Source organism: Cryptomeria japonica, chromosome 5 (genome assembly GCF_030272615.1).
Source record: "Cryptomeria japonica chromosome 5, Sugi_1.0, whole genome shotgun sequence".
NCBI lineage: Eukaryota > Viridiplantae > Streptophyta > Pinopsida > Cupressales > Cupressaceae > Cryptomeria > Cryptomeria japonica.
Window position 1 is genome coordinate 177738671 of NC_081409.1, and position 18291 is coordinate 177756961.

The 18291-nt window shown below is 35.0% G+C and overlaps 1 protein-coding gene across 1 annotated transcript in view; it reads left to right on the top strand.

The window, feature by feature from the left end:
• The window catches only part of LOC131073309 (protein disulfide isomerase-like 5-4), a 125251-nt gene that overhangs the window by 72982 nt on the left and 33978 nt on the right, over window positions 1–18291 (top strand). Inside the window, exons 6-11 of the mRNA XM_058009716.2 lie at window positions 1908–1965; window positions 2238–2278; window positions 2428–2502; window positions 4034–4090; window positions 4556–4622; window positions 4761–4901. Of these exons, the coding sequence (XP_057865699.1) occupies window positions 1908–1965; window positions 2238–2278; window positions 2428–2502; window positions 4034–4090; window positions 4556–4622; window positions 4761–4901 (439 nt within the window). The remainder of the gene's footprint in view (window positions 1–1907; window positions 1966–2237; window positions 2279–2427; window positions 2503–4033; window positions 4091–4555; window positions 4623–4760; window positions 4902–18291) is intronic.

The following is an 18291-nucleotide window of genomic DNA, read 5'->3' on the forward strand; positions in this document are numbered from 1 at the left end:
TTTCCCAGACTGACAAGACAAAAGCCTTTCTCACAAAGGTCAAAGACTAAAACTATTGCCAAGGTTAAGACAAAATGCTAATCTAACATGCGAAAAAACGGGGTCCTGATTTGCAATGGGGTGTGTATGTTTGCAATATAACACATTGGAAAAAATGCACCCATTAGTATCAAACACCTAGCAACCAACCTCCACACACCAAAGAGCAAAAACACCAATGCTCCTACAAAAAACCACCAAGGCATTATAAATAATAGGAACCTCCACATGCCACCAAGAAGGCTTGACCCTACATAGATAAAACTCTTGGTTTAACCACTTAAATCTCCTTACTATCGTCCCTTAAACAGATTATAATTAACTTGATATAACTGAATGTGGGAATAGGTCCATGTACCCAACTATAAATACCAACAAATAATTTTAAGGGGTCTTGGAAATAAAAAAATGTAACACCAGCTTAGAATCAAAACAAGCACTATAAATAACCAATAGAGGTTCTTGACCAGCTTCGAAGTCGGCGAATAAGTCTACTATTGAATTTGCTTTCCATCTGCCTTGAGTAAAACATCCTTAAGTTTCACATAAGGCTGCATTTTCTCTAGAGATCTATTAAGGTTCTAGTCATGGTAATTGCTTTTACAAAGCCCATTGGTCACTACAATGGAATCTCCTATCTCTAACTGATGAATTCCCATTAAAGAAGCCAACACTAGCTCAACAACTAAGAACCACCCTAAATAAAACTTCCATACTCCAAATACAAAATTACCCCCAGACTTGTATGCCCTGGATTACCTCTTAATGCCTTATTGAGATTAAGCTTGGTAAAAGCAGGTGGATTATGTCAAACCTCCTTACCTTTTCAGCCTGATTAAAACTTATGCCATGATCAGAGTAGTGCTTGTTCCATTATAACTGATTCTCTTACCCCTTGAATGCGGGATCTTATGTCCAATTTTCAAGTCACAATTAGTAATATAAATCCATCACACGTGGAAATACCTTTGCATGAAACTTTCTATGGGCAATTGTCATCAAGACTTTTAAACCCAATGTATTCTTTGATGGGATGGAGGTTTTCTTTGGGTTTGCAATGTTCCGCACTTTTCCAATAAATATTCAAGAAATTTTCATCTGTTTTTTGGAATGAAATTTGAATCTTTTCAAGGGCTTGCTGAGTCCTCTAAATTAGATGAGTAGCTCCTATTGAATAGAAAAACTTCGAAGAAAAGGGTTAGGAAATGTGCTGGCACGATTCTACTTGTTAGAAGCTAGTGAAAACCCTCATTTTTCTCCACAGTAATCATTAGAGATTGTTCGGGAGCATGAGCACTGCAAGATATTACATAAGATTTACCCAATAGCTACCCAATTTTCTGTATCTGGCCTAGGGACTAGGATCTTGATGGATACAAAGTACAAGATTTTCATATGTAATGGATTCATCCAATCTAGCCCAGATGTTTTAAATTTTTTTTTTCTGTTTCAAATCTTTTTTTTTAATTTCTCTGCAAAATGGTCTTGATTTTCTTACAAACCGAGTCTTTTTTTTTCAACTTTTCTTCTATTTTTGGGTTAGCAATGGACTCCAACTGTGGTGATTATTATGTATGCTGGAGAATACATAAATATGTTTTGGTGAGGAGATTTTATAACTTTTTCTCTTTTTGGATTACAGAATAGAATTTAATTCTGACATTGTAGTTTTTGAAATTCAAAAAGCCAGTCAAGTTGAGTTGTTATTTAAAACTTGAGTAAATTTTCTTCATTGAACATTGTTTTCAGTTATGCCAACTGGCACAGGTGCTTGCCTTGTGAACATTACTGAGTTTAGGAATGCTAATATTTGAAGAAAGTAGTCATCAATATCGATGTTTCTAATTGGTTTGATTTATTTTTGCCAGGTATACAATTTTTGTGGTCAATTTTTTTGCTCCTTGGTGTTCATGGAGCATTCGCCTGGTAATCAATTTCAGGCTAAATTTTATAGAGGCACATGTTATTTGCTATGTTGTCAGGAATAAATTATTTCCTTTGATTTTAATAGCTTATTCTTGAATAGTTTATATTTGAATTTTGAGAATTTACATTAACTAAAGGATTCACTCTATGAACAAAGTTGATTTTGTGATTGATCTGCCAAATATTATGTAAATAAACGTATTTGTATGTTGCCAAAAACTAGCTCCATATTCTTCGATTTTAAGTTGCATGCTCTATTCTGAATTTTCCAGAAACCTTCATGGGAAAAAGCAGCCAAAATTATTAGAGAGAGGTGATTACATGTTTTTCTCTTTTGTTGGACAATTTTTTTTCTGCATATGAAGTTGATCACGTGCCTTCAAAGTTTTTTCAATTATTGTCTTTCTTATTGATTGAGTATATCTACTTCTTAATGGGCTTTTAAACCAAGTGGATTTTCAGATACGATCCTGAGATGGATAGAAGAATCTTATTAGGCAAGGTTGACTGCACTGCAGAAGCTGATTTATGTAGAAGGTATTGCCTATTTTCCTTAGCTTCAACTTTGCTTATGGTTTACCAAGAATAAAATTCTGCTATACTCTAAAGGATTCTGTGTCGTCAGTGCCATTAACTTGTGTTCGAGATATGCTTTTTGGAAGCCCACAAGGGGATGTATATTGTTTTACTACATATTTTTTTTGTATTTGGTATGCATACCCTACTCCCTCGTGGATTCAAAACTGTACTTTTCCTATGAGAGGCCATCACTATTAGGCCCACTCAGTATTTGAAAAGGGTTTGTTGTGGCTCTTGTAAAAGTAGGAATGATGCCATTAATACATGGCCATGGCTATTTTATTGTACAGATGGAGGGTCATATGAAGGAGAGATAAAATTCATGCGAAGGAGACTGGACAATAAACCAGTCAGTAGAGTTGTATGCTATATAACAGTTGTAGCCTAGGTTTATGGATACTTGGTTCTCAGGCTATTGTTTTGTCCTTGGATCAATTTTTCCCTTCAAAATCGACTAAAAGGTAAAGTTTTAGATAATTACAGATTCAAAGGGTACTCAAATATGCCTTATTGGGATTTTCAATGTAATCCATCAGTGGTTAATATATCCTATTTATAATTATGCATATAATATTCATGATGGCTCTCACCTTTGTCAAATTTATTAGTTTATGTTACTGGTCTAGACGTGTATTTCTTTGTTTGCAAGCCAATGGCTTAGTGACATTTAAGAAATATCACCAGACAATATTGCCTACATTTTTGTTCTCTGACTTATGAGTTATATTTCCTAATTTGATTATCAAAAAGGCCTTTGATTTGTTTTCCAATATTGCCTCTTCCCATATGATAAGGCTCTGGTGTATTAATTTTCCAATATAAGACCAGTTGAATCCCTTCTGATCTATCCTATTTTATGCCCTAACTTCTTTTCCTTTTTTCTAAATCTGTGTAGCCGGAAACTCCTATGCCCCTTCCTTGGGCGTGCATATCCCTGTATCCAAAATGGATACATATCCAATACAGCCCCCAAAACCTTGATTTCCAATTGTGCCAAGTACTATGTGATTTTATTTTTTCAAAATTGATGTAAATCTTCTTAAATTTAATTTAAAAAAACTTCATTCATACAATTTAAAAAAAGAAATTGGTATAAACAAAACCTATGCCAAATGAGAAAGACAATGAAATGTTTTTCTATTTCAGCAACCCATTTTTTTGGGTTATCTTCTAGTGCAACTCTACTATTTTTGCATATTGTAAATTTTTAAATCAACTTATAATTATGTAGCAATTATGTGTCCATATTGCTTTGAAAGTAATGAAAATCTCCTCTAATAAATTAGAAATTTGTGTTAAATATATGTATATGTGATTTTTATGAATGTCTTGTCTAGCTGTATCCATATTGGGGTTCAAAAAATGGCCGTATCTGTATCCGATACCATATCCGTGTCCATGCAACTTTGCTCTAAATGCATTCATGCAGATTCATTTTGTTTTCATCAGCATTGTGAACTCAAAACTAATATGGTTGCTGTTTTAACAGGCATCACATTCAAGGATACCCCTCTATTAGGATCTTCCGCAAGGGAAATGACGTAAGGTAAATCAAATTGTTTAAAGCATTCAATATCTGATGTTTTTTCTGGTTGTTGCATTGTCCTCCTTTGGTAGGTCAGAACTTCCATTTAGCAAAAGGAATCATATATGGTCATTCTGTGGTATGGTTTCTTGTAATGCATTTTCAGCAGAAGACATGCACAAGAAAACAAACATTCTGCAGGTTATAATTCTATAAAATACAATGGTCTTGAGTGACATTGTACGTAATCATAACAAATAACAAATACCATGCTTACTTTCTCAACTGATTAAAATTTTAAATGCATTATATGTTCTCGTCCATTTATATCAGTTAGATCTATCAGTTAGTTTTTTTCCATTAATTTGCTGTGAAATTCCTGGACTCTCAATTTTGCAGTTGCATTGGATGTTCTATATCTATTCCAGAAACTCTTTGATTCTCTCAGTTTACTTTTTATGCACTGATAGATAGCATTTTTCTCAGGGATAATCATGGACACCATGATCACGAATCTTATTATGGAGATCGGGATACTGATTCATTGGTTACGGTATGCACAGAAGCATATATGAAAATATTTGAAGTGTATTTCTGTCATTCTGCATTTTCATTCTACACAATTTGGTATGCCTGTACCAATTCTTAGTTGATGCTTAATTTTCTTTATTTTCTTATGCACCTCAAACAGGCTATGGAGGCATTGGTTGCAAGTATTCCCGTGGAGTCAAGATTGGCATTGGAGGATAAATCAGGTTCTGCAAATGAAACCAAACGGCCTGCACCAAAGACGGGAGCTTGCAGAATAGAGGGCTTTGTACGAGTTAAGAAGGCAAGTCTCCTATGAAAATGCTTAACTTGGTCATGCTTCTTGTAATTTTTGTTTTCTTAATTTATTTATTTAATGTATGTTTTGACAGTGTAAACTCATTTTAAATTGCTGGAAGAAGAATGAAATGAATGAATGAATGCTTTTAATGATTTCCACAAGGCCGAACAGCCTATGGGATCCACAGATAACCAGCAAATTGGATAGGCACAAAGGGACCATGAAGAAGAGACCAACAATCCCTGTCTACCTAATTTCTTTTTCTTTCTGTATCTTGGATCTTCTACTATGTATCTTGATCAAGTAGTCAGCAACTTTTGTTATCCTTTCTTTTTCAAATAAGCTAGCCAAGCTGTTCACGTTTAATGTCTCACTGTAATTGCTCCGAATATCCTTGTAAGCCGGACACTCCATAATGTAATGCCACACCGTTCCACCACATCCTGGGTGCAACAACAGCATTTTCTATCTGTCCATTCTTCTTTAGGTATCATCCATCTTCCGGTTTCACATCTGAGTTGGTGTGAACTAGTTCTCAACTGGGCTATTAATATTTTTGCTTTCCATTTTATTTCTGCTCCTATGTAGTTCTTGAGTATGGTTTAATGTGGGATTAAAATGTTTGACATAGTATGCTTGTTTCCTCCCAAGTTGTCCTGTCCACATGATTTCTGCATAAAGTAATTCCAACACTTTCAAATGAAGAATTCTAGGTTGCACCCATACAATACTTACAGATCTTCTCCAAAGTAGCTAAGGCATTCTTAAGAATATGAGCACACAAGCCATAGGTAAAGAGCATAAGGCGAAATCTAACATGGTACACCTGGCAACTAAGTGATATTTTGTCAAAATGCTAAGAATGTCATACTTGACCATAGATATTTTCTAAAGAGGATTTATGCCTGCTAGGATTATCTTATGCAGTCATTGATGGTTGATGCTGTCGCTGTGTGGTGGATGTATCTCTTGTAAAATCCATTGTCAATCCTATCTGAAAAAGAAATAAACTTGCCACAATTGTGTTGTGTAATATGTCTGTTATGTGCAGTTGCCTATCTCGAGGCAAACATTGTGTCATCTAAACATTTGTGTGTTTCTGTTAAGCCTCATTTCAAGTTCTGCAGATTGGCTTCTCACACGAATTTGTTAATCAGTACTCCATGTTCCTTATGTTAATTCTCTTATGGAGCTTTTAACATTTGCATCGGCTGGTGTACTACAGAGTTCAGACTGTCTAGTCCTTGTTTTGCTCTCAGAGGGCTTGCGTGTATGCATCCAAGATCTCTAGGTTGTGTTTGTTGCGTTCAGAAGAAGTTCCTTTTACATTCTATAACTTCATCAACGTTCTGAAGAGAAAACAACTCAGCACTTATTCCAATTCCCCTCCAGTTGTTCATATTCAGTAACTCTGCTGATTAAAAAATTCATTGCCAGAACCTTCTAGTGGAGCAGTCTGCTGAATATGCATATAAAGGACATTCAAATTTACAAAGATGTATATCCTCTGGGATCCTTAAATGATAATTCTGCAGTGTAAAAGATGTCTTGGTAAATTAGAGGCCTTTTGAGGCCTACAATGATTCTTCTTTAGCAGAAGCCATGAAGAAATTGGGATTTTCAGAGTAAGAAAGCTTGATTGATGACATCGTTTGTTGTTAGCACATCAATCAACCTACTTGCCAACTTAAGTGGAGCACACAAGCTGGAGCTGCCCATCAACTGTATTGGCATTGTTAAGCTTCAAATCATTTGAACTTTGAATGTGAAAATTTTCCTTAAGCCATCCTACTCAAATTTGCCATGGTGTCAAGGATTTTAAAACAAAACCCTAGTCTTTGAAATAGTAATTATGCAACACATTCTTGCATTTTTCTTTTTTAACACCATGTTTTTGCCAATATTTTAAAAAGTATTTGCATATTCTCCTAAGGGCTGGCTTGGAGAAACCAAAGAATCGCTGGAATTAGAGGTATACTCAAAAATTAAAAGGAGATTGCTGTTGTCAGCTGCTCACAATATATTGACGTGTCAAGGAATACAGCTGGCAACTCAAACTGAATTCATCAATCTGTATGTAGGTAACTTGCAATTGTAAGAGGAAGCCATTGGTAGTGTTCATCACTTGTCGATCAAATCATTTTTAGAAAGTCACTCTAAAAATTGAGAAATGGAACAAATTTAGAGGTGCAAAAACTTAGATCAACACCAAGCTGAAAACCACACTCCAACACAATGTAGGTGCAAAAACTTAGATCAGCACTTGTAATGTCCCCTCTAGTTGATAGGCAGTTGAACAAAATTGGCCTATCGTTAGGGTTCCCATAGGCCAGTGGAGTGGATAGGGGACCCATCCAGAGGTTTGTGGAGCTACGCAGGGGCTTTATAAGCCGTTCTGGGCAGTTTGTGACAGTCTCCTATTTTTAGGAGGGGTTCCTAAATTTTAGGGATTAAATGGGAATTGACTGGAATGCATCAGGAGGCCTCAGGGATCATTCTGGAGGCTTGGGTCGCAGTTCCTATTTTTTAGGGAGGATCCCTATTTTTAAGGAAGGGACCGCCAGTTCACCTGCTATATTTGGACATCACTAGGATGGCATGTGCAACATCAATTTTTAGTTCAGGATGGCTAGGTGATGTGGTTTGAATAAAAATTAAATATTAAAGTATTGGCTTTAATATTTAATTAAAATAAAATAAAGTGATTAATAATGTCACTTATTATAAATTATTAAAATAAGAAAAGGACCTCTTGTCCTAGTGAGATAAAGTTGTTTTAAAAAGGGGGCCATTGAGGGGTATGAACACATAAATAAAAAAATGAATTATTAAATAAATTGAGCCCAATTTGCAATGCACATCTTGAGGAGAGATTATTTTATTAAAATTTGGGTAAATAAAAAGGTGGAGAAGAAGAAAGTTTAATAAACTTTATTAAAATAAAGTATTGGAACCCTAAAGCTACGATTAGGGTTTGGAGTCAATTAAAGAACATGAGGAGGCTTCAATTTGGAATTCAGTCATTCATTTTTACAACAGCAAACTGGATTTGAGCTTGGAGAAGAGTTTCAACAGTAGAACAGACTTCTGGGAACGAAAACTCCGTGGAGATTGAAAGGTTGGACAAAACCCCAACATTCCTTGAAGAGGTGAATTCATTCAGAATTCAGTTTGGGGCTTATTTGCAGTGATATGAACAGTGCCATGAACAATAACGTGAATAGTGCTGTGAACAGTGCTGCTACAGTGACGTGAATAGTGCTTGCAGCAGGTTTAGATTTGTTTGAGCAAAGGTTTGTTACTATTTTCATTGCTAAGTCATGCTAGGGTTTGGAGGAGATTTTGGAGAGTTTGGCATCACCAAATTTGCAATCAGCATTGTGTTTCAGACCTTCCAGTTATCTACAGAAATCTCAGACGTGTTGGAGTCCAGATTTGAGTTTGTTTCATCATCATATGTTCTTCTACATTGCTCATCTCATTGCCATTGGAGCTATGCATCATCCGGATATGTTGTAATTGTTGAACACTCAAATACTTAGGGTTTGTACTTGCTGTTACAGTCTGATAAATACTTGATTTATTTGTAATCAGACCTCATATTTCACCAATAAAGTGTTCCTTTGGTATTGTTAAGTTGTTTGTTCTGTTCTCTCTTATTTGGTACATGTAATTGCAACACAATCAATCCAAATTCAAACAGCAAACTCATAAATTCATATCAAACCCAAAAAAATCAGAATTCCGAGGTTTGCATGCTAAGTGTTTGACAAAATGCCAAACCATCAAAACTGAAAATTAAGGGCAGAATAAGCAGGGGTTTTTACAACACCAAGCTAAAAACCACATTCCAACAAGTCCTGAATCTTCTCTCGGATCTCATTCCTTGCTATTTTCACCAAGTGCGACCCTACAATCAGGAGTTGTTCCATCATCCAACTCAAAAAGTGGATTGTCATATGTCATATCAACACCTTGTCATGCCCTCGGCTTAAACCCTAGTCGTAACAGTTTTAAACCCTAGTTGCAGCAGTCTTAAATCCTAGTCGCAGCAGTCATAAACCTAGTTGCTTATTTATGTAATTAAGTATGAATGATTAAATAAATGCAAGGGGCCAACCTAGGATAAAGACAATTAATATTTGGGTTGATTAATTATAAGGAGGGCCGACTCAAAATAAAGATGAATAAAATCAGACTAAGCCTGTATTATGGCCGACCTGTTTTGTGTTTAAACTAAATTAAATTTATATTACTTCAAGGCCAACTCCATTTTGAACAATGACAAAGGACTTGTATTTAAGAAATAGAAAGGTGCGATAACCTCTCTAAGGCATTGATCATTATTAGGAGAAAATCAAAACTGTATAAGGCAGCGATTTCCCAGGAATAAAGAATTATTCAAATATAATTAAGTTATGCCAGCGGTTAGGAGGAAGAGTCGTGACTCTTTCAAAGGGTAGAAATTGTGAAGAGGCATGACTTCTCCTGTATATTGAAGGGTATAAAAAGAAGAAGAATTCATGTGTAGGGACAGGAAGGAATGAAAGCGGATCAGATCAGATTTACAGAGCTTGCAACAACAGACTGGAATTCAATAAACTGCAATAACAGACTTGTGATCTACAACTATTATGGTATACAATAAGATGCTAATGTCTAAAATATATTCTCATATGTAATTTGATATAATTATGCAAAGAGAATTACTAAACTATTTAGATTCTCAAATAACTGATTTAATCTATCTAATCCTTGCCCCCACAAGCAATCATATGCGGAATGGAAGGAAATAAGTTAGGGATAGGCAGTAGACTGGTTCCCTGAAATTAAGTAGGCCACTCCAAGTGATGGAATTGTCTTAGTTGGATGTTCCTGCCACTTGTGGGCCAAGGGGCAATCTGTTATAGTTGGATGCACTGCGCTCTTGGGCTTAATTGGGCTGAACAGTGTCCAGGTGCCCCTTTTGAGGTTTTCCATTCCAAATTCTACTATGGTTGGTTATGGGAATAAGCTAGGGTTTAGGTTCTGGTAGCAAATTTATTTATCATTTCATATGATATTAATTGTTCATTAACTCTCAAATTCAATAACTTTAAATTAGTTAACTTTAGAATGTTGTTGGTAAAATGAATTATATTGTTGGAATTGTTAATTTTGGACAAGAACAGGTCTATCCCGATTTGGGGACATTACACACATCTCAAACAATGGGCTATTAGCGGACACCACAAATTGACTCTTCCAATCATGTTCATGCAAGGATAGTGAACTGCTGCTATGATGAAAACCAAAATCAAACCCTTTTTAATGTACCTCTCTATTACCATTTCCAATAGTAAGTTGAGGATCCAATTCAACCAAATTACTAGGCCTCTGCTCAAGATTAGCTCCATGCAATTACAAATCTGATTTGTTTTCAAGATTGCCCTTCTCAAAATCAACATCTTTGATGCCATCCTCTATGCATGACTCCTGAGATGAAAGAACAGCATTGTAGTCAAAGAAATTCATCTCAATATGGATCCTCATCATACTTAGGTGCCAATACGCCTGGATCCGAAGTGCTTAAGGGCTGATTGCTTTGTTCAGAGAAAATATGTTCATCGTGCTCCTCCTATGAGGTTGTCTTTCTGAACAAGTCTTTCTCCAAGTCAAATAGACTTAAACTATCAATGTCTCTCCTCTCAAAAGGCTCTGTTTGGACATCCAATCAGTATCCATCTGGACTATCATCACATAAAATATTTGAACTCGAACCCAAGGCTGCTGTTTTGTCTTTTCCTTCATTCACAAACTCATCAATGCCAACTGCATGCATATCTAATGAATCATCTTGGGTCTTATTAGAAGTTGCTGATTTAGCAAACTCGAAATCAGCATACCCAGCAGACCCTACACTATCAGAAAGACTTAAGCACTCTTCTTCACTTGCTGATGCATCATTTGAATCTTCTTGTAACACCTTCTTTTCAGACTTTTCTATTGTGCTAGTTTCTTCATTTATTGTGATTTCGGGTTCCTATTGTGTTTTTTTTTTGCAGAGTATTTTGTCCATCTTTTTGCATGCTTGACTTCACATGTTTGGGCTTTATCGTTGTCTTAAGATACCTCTTGGCTCTTAAGATACCCTTTAATGTATGGGTCCTTCATTGGATTAGAGAGTTTTTGCATCAACTCAAATATAGACTTATTAGCTGTAGGCATATTTTCAACTCTGTTATGCAACTGCTAAACTGTAACAAGTTACCACTACCCAACAGGCTAGTAGAAAAAACTTGCTCTGCTACCATTGTAATTGTTACCTCGTCATTTTTCTTTATTTTTTGTTTTGGAGAAATTATCTGCAAATGAAACTCATGCATAATATGAAAAGAGAACACTTGGCTGCAATAGTCTAATATTGATTTTATTTCAGTTCACATACACTGTTATACATTATTACATGCTCGTTGGTGGATAAACAAGCCCCAAGGTACATTGAACACATGGGTTGAGAAATACACAAAACCAACCTAAAAAGTACTTTATCTTGAAGAAAAATCTGAAGGTTGCAGGTTTGATGCAAATCTTCTGAGGGCTGCTACAAGCAATGGAGCCAGTCAACACCGCCCAACACTCTACTATCACCTAGCAAAGATAACCAATAGGTAAGAGTACCTCCAACTTAGTGGAACATCACCAAAATGACAAGTAGAGTATGGAACAAGTCTGAAGAACACCTCTAGCAAGATACCCACATAATCTAAACTCTTTCTAGCTTCTTCTTTTAATGCCAAAGAAGGTTCTACGACTAAGGGATTTTTTGAAACCCTTAGTTGCATGGACAGTAATAAGGGCACCTGAAACCATCAGTAAAAAACACCAAAAAATCTTTGCTAATCACCAAAAAGCAAACCCACACATCTACAATCAAAATACCTTGTATATTTTCATTTTCTTCAAAACTCAATTTCAGAAAATTTGTAAAAACCAATGTGTTTCTTGTGTGAAAACACCAAACCAGCTAGGGAGGATCTTTCACCACTGAAACTAGTGTATTTGATGAGGGTTTCCCTCCTCAATCAATCTTAGAAGAATTTCTTTGTTCATTCCAGCAACATCTCCTTGAATGTGCAAACTTTGAATAGTGCAAATAAGGGCTCCAATCCTCCTTTTATAACTTCTGAGAGCTATTTTAAGAGAAAGCATTTTGCTTTTTTGTCGCTTTTTTGAAGCACTTTTTTGCTTTTGCTATTTTTTTGAAAAACGTTTTTTGAAGCTTTTTCAAAAAAGCATTTTATTCCTCTATTTTTTAGAAATTGTTTTTTATTGCTTCTAAAAAACAACGTTTTTTTGCTTTTTCGGAAAAGCAAAGTTCCATTAAAAAAAGTTGGCTCCCTCCTTCCTCCTCATCTCTCCACTTTTGAGGAACATAACTTTATAATGTTCAACTCTAAAGTAAATATTGAAACATAATATTATAAATTTAGTGCAAAAATTAAAATAATTCCAAGCACATTGTGGAAAGGCCCACCAAAGAATCAAAAATTGAAAGCAAACATTTCGAGACATTACTGATTTACTAGTGTTAAAGAATGATGTTTAATGCCAGGATGAGCACATACTATAAATAGCAGTGTTTGTTCTTTGACGACCAAGGAGAACAAATCCAAAAAAACTTAAAAAGATTGCTGCCATGCAATCATTCTTAGTGTTCTTTGAGAACCAAAGAGAACAAACCTAGAAAAACCCAAAAGGATTGGTGCCATGCAACCACTTCCTATGAATAGCAGTGTTTTGCAAGGATTAAAGAGAACAAACCAAAAAAAAAAGAAACTTTGGTGTCATGCAAGCACTTAATAAAAATAGCAATTGCTGTTGAAACCCACTGAAAATGAGAACTGAGCTCACCAAGAACTTGATGAGCACACAATTATAGTGAGAGGGGAGTGTAATGTCCCCTACCGGTATGGTGCCAGATTAACAGTAATAACTCTATTCAATATAATTATAGTATCTATCAATTCTACTTTAAGGGAACATTCCTTATTAAATCAGAAAATATGATTCCGTATTAATCATTGTGTAATGTCCCTACTTAGTACCTTGGAAAGAATACAAATAGTTGGTGAACTAAGACAAGACAAATTACCTTCTTACTTAATACCTCTAAAAATTCCCTATAAAATACCCTGCAGAACACATCCAAATTATTATATTCATTTGGCATATTGAATTTGAATTCTTATAGTTGTTTTCATTATAAATATTTTTTGTTGCCGATTAATGTTTTGGAAATGGAGTAATGATTGGGTTGCCGAGCCAACCCATGCTAAGCCCACCGGGTCTTACTAACATAGTGTGTATATTCAAGCAGAATTAAATCTATTATAAATAATCATATAAATATTTTTCAGAACCATACTAATTTCTGATATAAACTTCAAAGTATCTACCCAGTACTCTTTTGGCAAAAGACGATATTCCTGTTATAGAATATTAATATCTGCAAGTGGTCTTATGTGAACATACGTTGGTTTGAGAAAATTGTCTTACTTGTGCGTGGCGTGAATAGATTCAGATTGTCCGATATGATATTCCCAACTTCTCTCACAGCATGTGTTCTTTTTTCCCCCTTTATGCACACAGACTATAATTCTCAATCTCTTCCATAGTTGCCCATATTATATATTCCCCAATATGTTCTCCCTACGATCTTCAAATGTTATTTATACCTTGGTGTCTATGTAGAAAGACACATCCTTTTATAAGAGACACACCTTATCCAAGTGAATTGATTACTACTAAGGAATCGGCCTTGATTATATTGATTTGTTAATGCTAAACAAATTCGTGAATTCCCACCCTCTAGGGAATGACTTGGTCCTCTCCAAAATATCCGTTGACTGCTCTTTCCATATTATAAATACGATATTCATGATCTGCCACTTATTTTCCCGTGTAGAGAAGAACCACTACTTTTGACATATCGCTTGTGTATTATGGTCATTTATTCATATAGTCGACTGTCATTTGGTTTGCTGTTGTGAATAACTTTGTCAACTACGTATTAATTATTTATTTACTGCGTAGCTGTCACACAGAACCATATATCTATGTCTGGGTTACCGCATGCATCAGTGTATAATACTCCAACTGTATTTATTTATACATTGCAGATTATATTCATATACTGTGTACTCAGAATATGTATCTGAGTCTTCAACAAAGTGTATGAGTATTCTGTACAGCTATCCATAATCTGATCAAAATTTGTATTGTATTTTAATATTGGTTCTATTTATGGTATCGTATTAATACGATATTATTTATAATGTATTTTGACAATTTATGTTATATTTTATATTTATTAAATAGCACGTTATATGATAAGTGTAATATATTCAATATATCTATTTTATGTTTTAATAGTATTTTATGGTAAAATTTCTTTAATAGTTAATATAATATTAATAATTGAAATATGAACGTTACATTAAAATAAAACAATAATAATAAATAATAGTCATAACAAATAATAAACATTAATAATCATATATTAGAGGAAAATCGTGAAGTCTCATAAATGAGACGATTTTTCCAATATTATTAAATGTTAATTAATAAATGTTTTAATTATCGTATTTATTTAATCCAATGTCCAAAGAGGGGTTATGACACATTGATTAACATTAATTTGATTATCGTGCATGATCACAATTAAAAGAAAACTCATAATATAAGTAAGATCATACTTTAGCATGCATTTGAAAGCTTGATTATGGATAACCCTGCAATCTCAAGGATAGACACACAATACCTACAAACATATACATATTACTGATTAGCCTAAACCATCAGCACTAACATGCAAATAGCAAGAAAGTATCATAGGTTAAAGAGGAGAGCAAGGGACTGCTTGTCTACCAAATCCAAGGGCTGGTTGCTTCTAACCCTCTTGCTAGATGGGTAGTCTCCCTATGCTTTCCTTCTAAACCTTAATACTTTCAGACACACAAATAACCTCTCTGTCTTGAAAAGACTGGCAGGGAGATAGTAACTGGCATCTTGACTTCATGGGTCTCTGACCACATGATAGCCCCTCGTTGCCACTGATTACCATGTCCAATGCTCTCTCCAAGATAGAGTTGAAAACATTACTCTAACTATTAAGAGGTGCAGCAGTAACCTAAATGAATTAACACATATATTCACCCAGTTACATGCAACAGTAATCTAATTACTAATTGATATACAGCAATAATTGTAATTGAAATTTACAGTACATATAACAGTCATGTTGTCTCAGTCGCATACAAATAGCAATATATATCAGTCGTGCTGTCCCAGTCATATATAAACGGTAATATATATCAGTTATGCTGTCCCAGTCATATACAGACAGTAGTATATATCAAAACTGTCATATCTAATAAATACATAAATATTTCATATTTAATATTTTAATACTGTTACGTAACTCCTTACCTGTCCTTGGTAGAGTAGAAGAAAATTCCAATGTGCTCTTGCTGGCAATACTTTCCTCATTTTTATTTCCTCTTCCTTTCCTATTCTCGATTCCTATTATTCCCCTCCCTTTAATATGCAACTAAAGGGCATGACGTGAGAAGGTGCATCTCCACATTCATGATCCTTGCAAACAAACTGAATTAGTTATATACCATTCGCACCTCCCCTTTACTATTGACAAGGTCATTAGTTAATGGATTATCTTTAGACTTTAAGTAATCATCGGTCCTATTTAAGTGATGGACTTAATATCGAAGATCATTGTCCTTGTATATTGATTTATTGATCTTCCTAATACGATCGAATCTCATGGTATTGTTGACCCTTAATGACTGTCACCTTAATACATATATCTTTGATAATGGTAATGGCTACTCCTCGATAACGTTAACTTGTATGCTTCTTTAATAATTCGAATCTTCATCACTGTCATCAATCGATGCATTCACATAATGAATTTCTGTCATCAATTTGATTTCCTATTTGATCACATACCCCATAGCAAAGGAATTATTGATATGTCTGAAAGTGATTGATTGGATTGTTGCCAACCTTAATCGGGAATGTGAAGTTTTGTGTTGAGAGGACCATGGCTAATATCCTTTGGTTGCTGTAGAAGAGTCGATTTTATTAATCATTAGCGGTTAATAATATAGTTGTTTGACAATGGTTTGTATACCTTACGGCATCCTCATAACTGATAGCCTCTGCCATCGTTGTTTCCTTCTTTATAGTATCTGTAGATCAGGAAATTGGGAAATCATCAAAGCAAATAGATATTAGCTAACCACAAAGCCAAATTACAATGAAATAAATCCTAATCCAATCAATGAAAAATTGAAAACAAGACATTCAAAATAAACCAAAATCCATCACCAATGTCTCTTCCAATTGACCTCCATTGTCCTTCTTTCTCCTTCAAATTATTTTGTTTGTGGATCTCACCTACAAGTGCAAAATGCAAGTATGAAAGCAAGCAAGATTGACAAGATGAAAATTGTAGCATAAGGATACTAGAAGCGTGGTCCTTTGATCTTAGAAACTCATCCAATTTATAGACAAATTGGAGAGAGGACAAGATTAGCATGAAATTGATATTAGAGGCAACTGATTTCAAAAATGGCAAAATTGAGTTCAAGGAAGAAGGTTATGACACCTTCTATGTCATGAATTATGACATATTGCCAATGCAAAGGTTAGAGAACTAAAAGCCTATGACATCCTGCTATGCCAATGGTATGACGCATGAGAAATTCATGCTTCCACCGAAGCACAAAAATAGGGAGAGACTAGAGAGGAATTGATTAGGTGGATATTGAATTTAGCAAATTAGAAAATGAGGTGGAAATTAGGAATTAGGAAAATTAGAAATGATGAAATAGAAATTAGATGAATTAATTAATAGGTTTTCATCCATTAATTAATTCATGAAAGAGACCTAGGACTAAATAAATAAAATTATTTAACCCACAAAGAAGAAGAAAAGGATTAAATGAACAAATCATAATACCCTAGAAATAAGAGGACAAGGAATTAGGTCAAGACAACAAGAAATTAATGTAGGTTTGATCATGATTCTGATTGACAAAGGACCAATGTTGATAAATGATTGAGATTGGTTGACAAAAAATCAATGACAAATTGACCAAGATTGACAAGGAGACCAAATTGATAGGCGCCAATTGACGAGGAACAATAACTAATCGATTCAAATTGACATGATTGAAAAGGACAAGGATCGATGACAAATCGATTGCAAAATGACAAGATTGACAAGAGGACAAAACCCTAATTCTATTATCGATTAGGATTGACAATGTCCAAAATGATGATAAATAAGCACGCACATTGATACGACAGGATAAGATCGACCAAAATCATGACTAAAGATTGTTATCGACAAGAACTAATTCGAAAGCGAGAAAAATGAAGAATGCAAAGGAAGGACTCAATGCTCGCAAATGATAAAGACCAAGTGCGCAACATAGAAGAAATGTTAATGTGACGCAAGAACCCTAAAATAAGGCAATGCGCAAATGTTAAAGTATGACTCCACAAGCGTTGACCATTTTTAGATGTCTACATTTTGCCCCTTTTTGAGACAATGTGATTCTAAGCGTTGTTTCAAAGAACAATAATGAAAATGCCCCAGACAATAATAATGACATATGCATGCCCCCTCGAGGAATTGGCCGAAAAAATCTAGAAAAGAGGCCAAGTGATCGATAAGAATGACAGAGGACGATAGATTTGAACGGATTGCCAAGACTGACGGAAGAAATGTTAGTAAGCAGAAATTAGACAGAGGACAGTTAGAGATGAAGGAAAACTTGCTTTCACAAATGCACATAAGTAGGTGAGAACCTTTATTTAATGTAGCAAAGCGGATGCAGAGCATCATGGCATTGAAGGCTAGAGCTGGAACACAACCCTTTTTGCAAAAGACGGACACATCTCATACAAGGAATGAGTGAAGCATCCTAGGGTGCATACATCAAGGGTCGAGGTATGTGAGGCATACAAAGCGAACGTACTTATCACAGAGCGAACGTACTTATCACAGACACCCAATGATATAGTTGCCCTAGTTTGTGACAAACATTCCACAAACAACAAACACAACAAACAAAGGAAAAGGGGCCATGAACCATCCCGGTTACTCTAAATCACTCAGTGACATCATCGAGCAACATAGGAACATGATCGAAGCCAAAGATAAATCAGTAAAAAGATAAGACGCACAAATTCAACCAAGTCAAACAAACAGTTTGATCGTCATTGTCAAAAGTGGAAAACAAGAATGATCATGCTGTCTGGTTTCAGGGAATGCAGTACCCCGTCTAAGACAGGACACAGTTTGGTTTCAAGTATACCACACCTT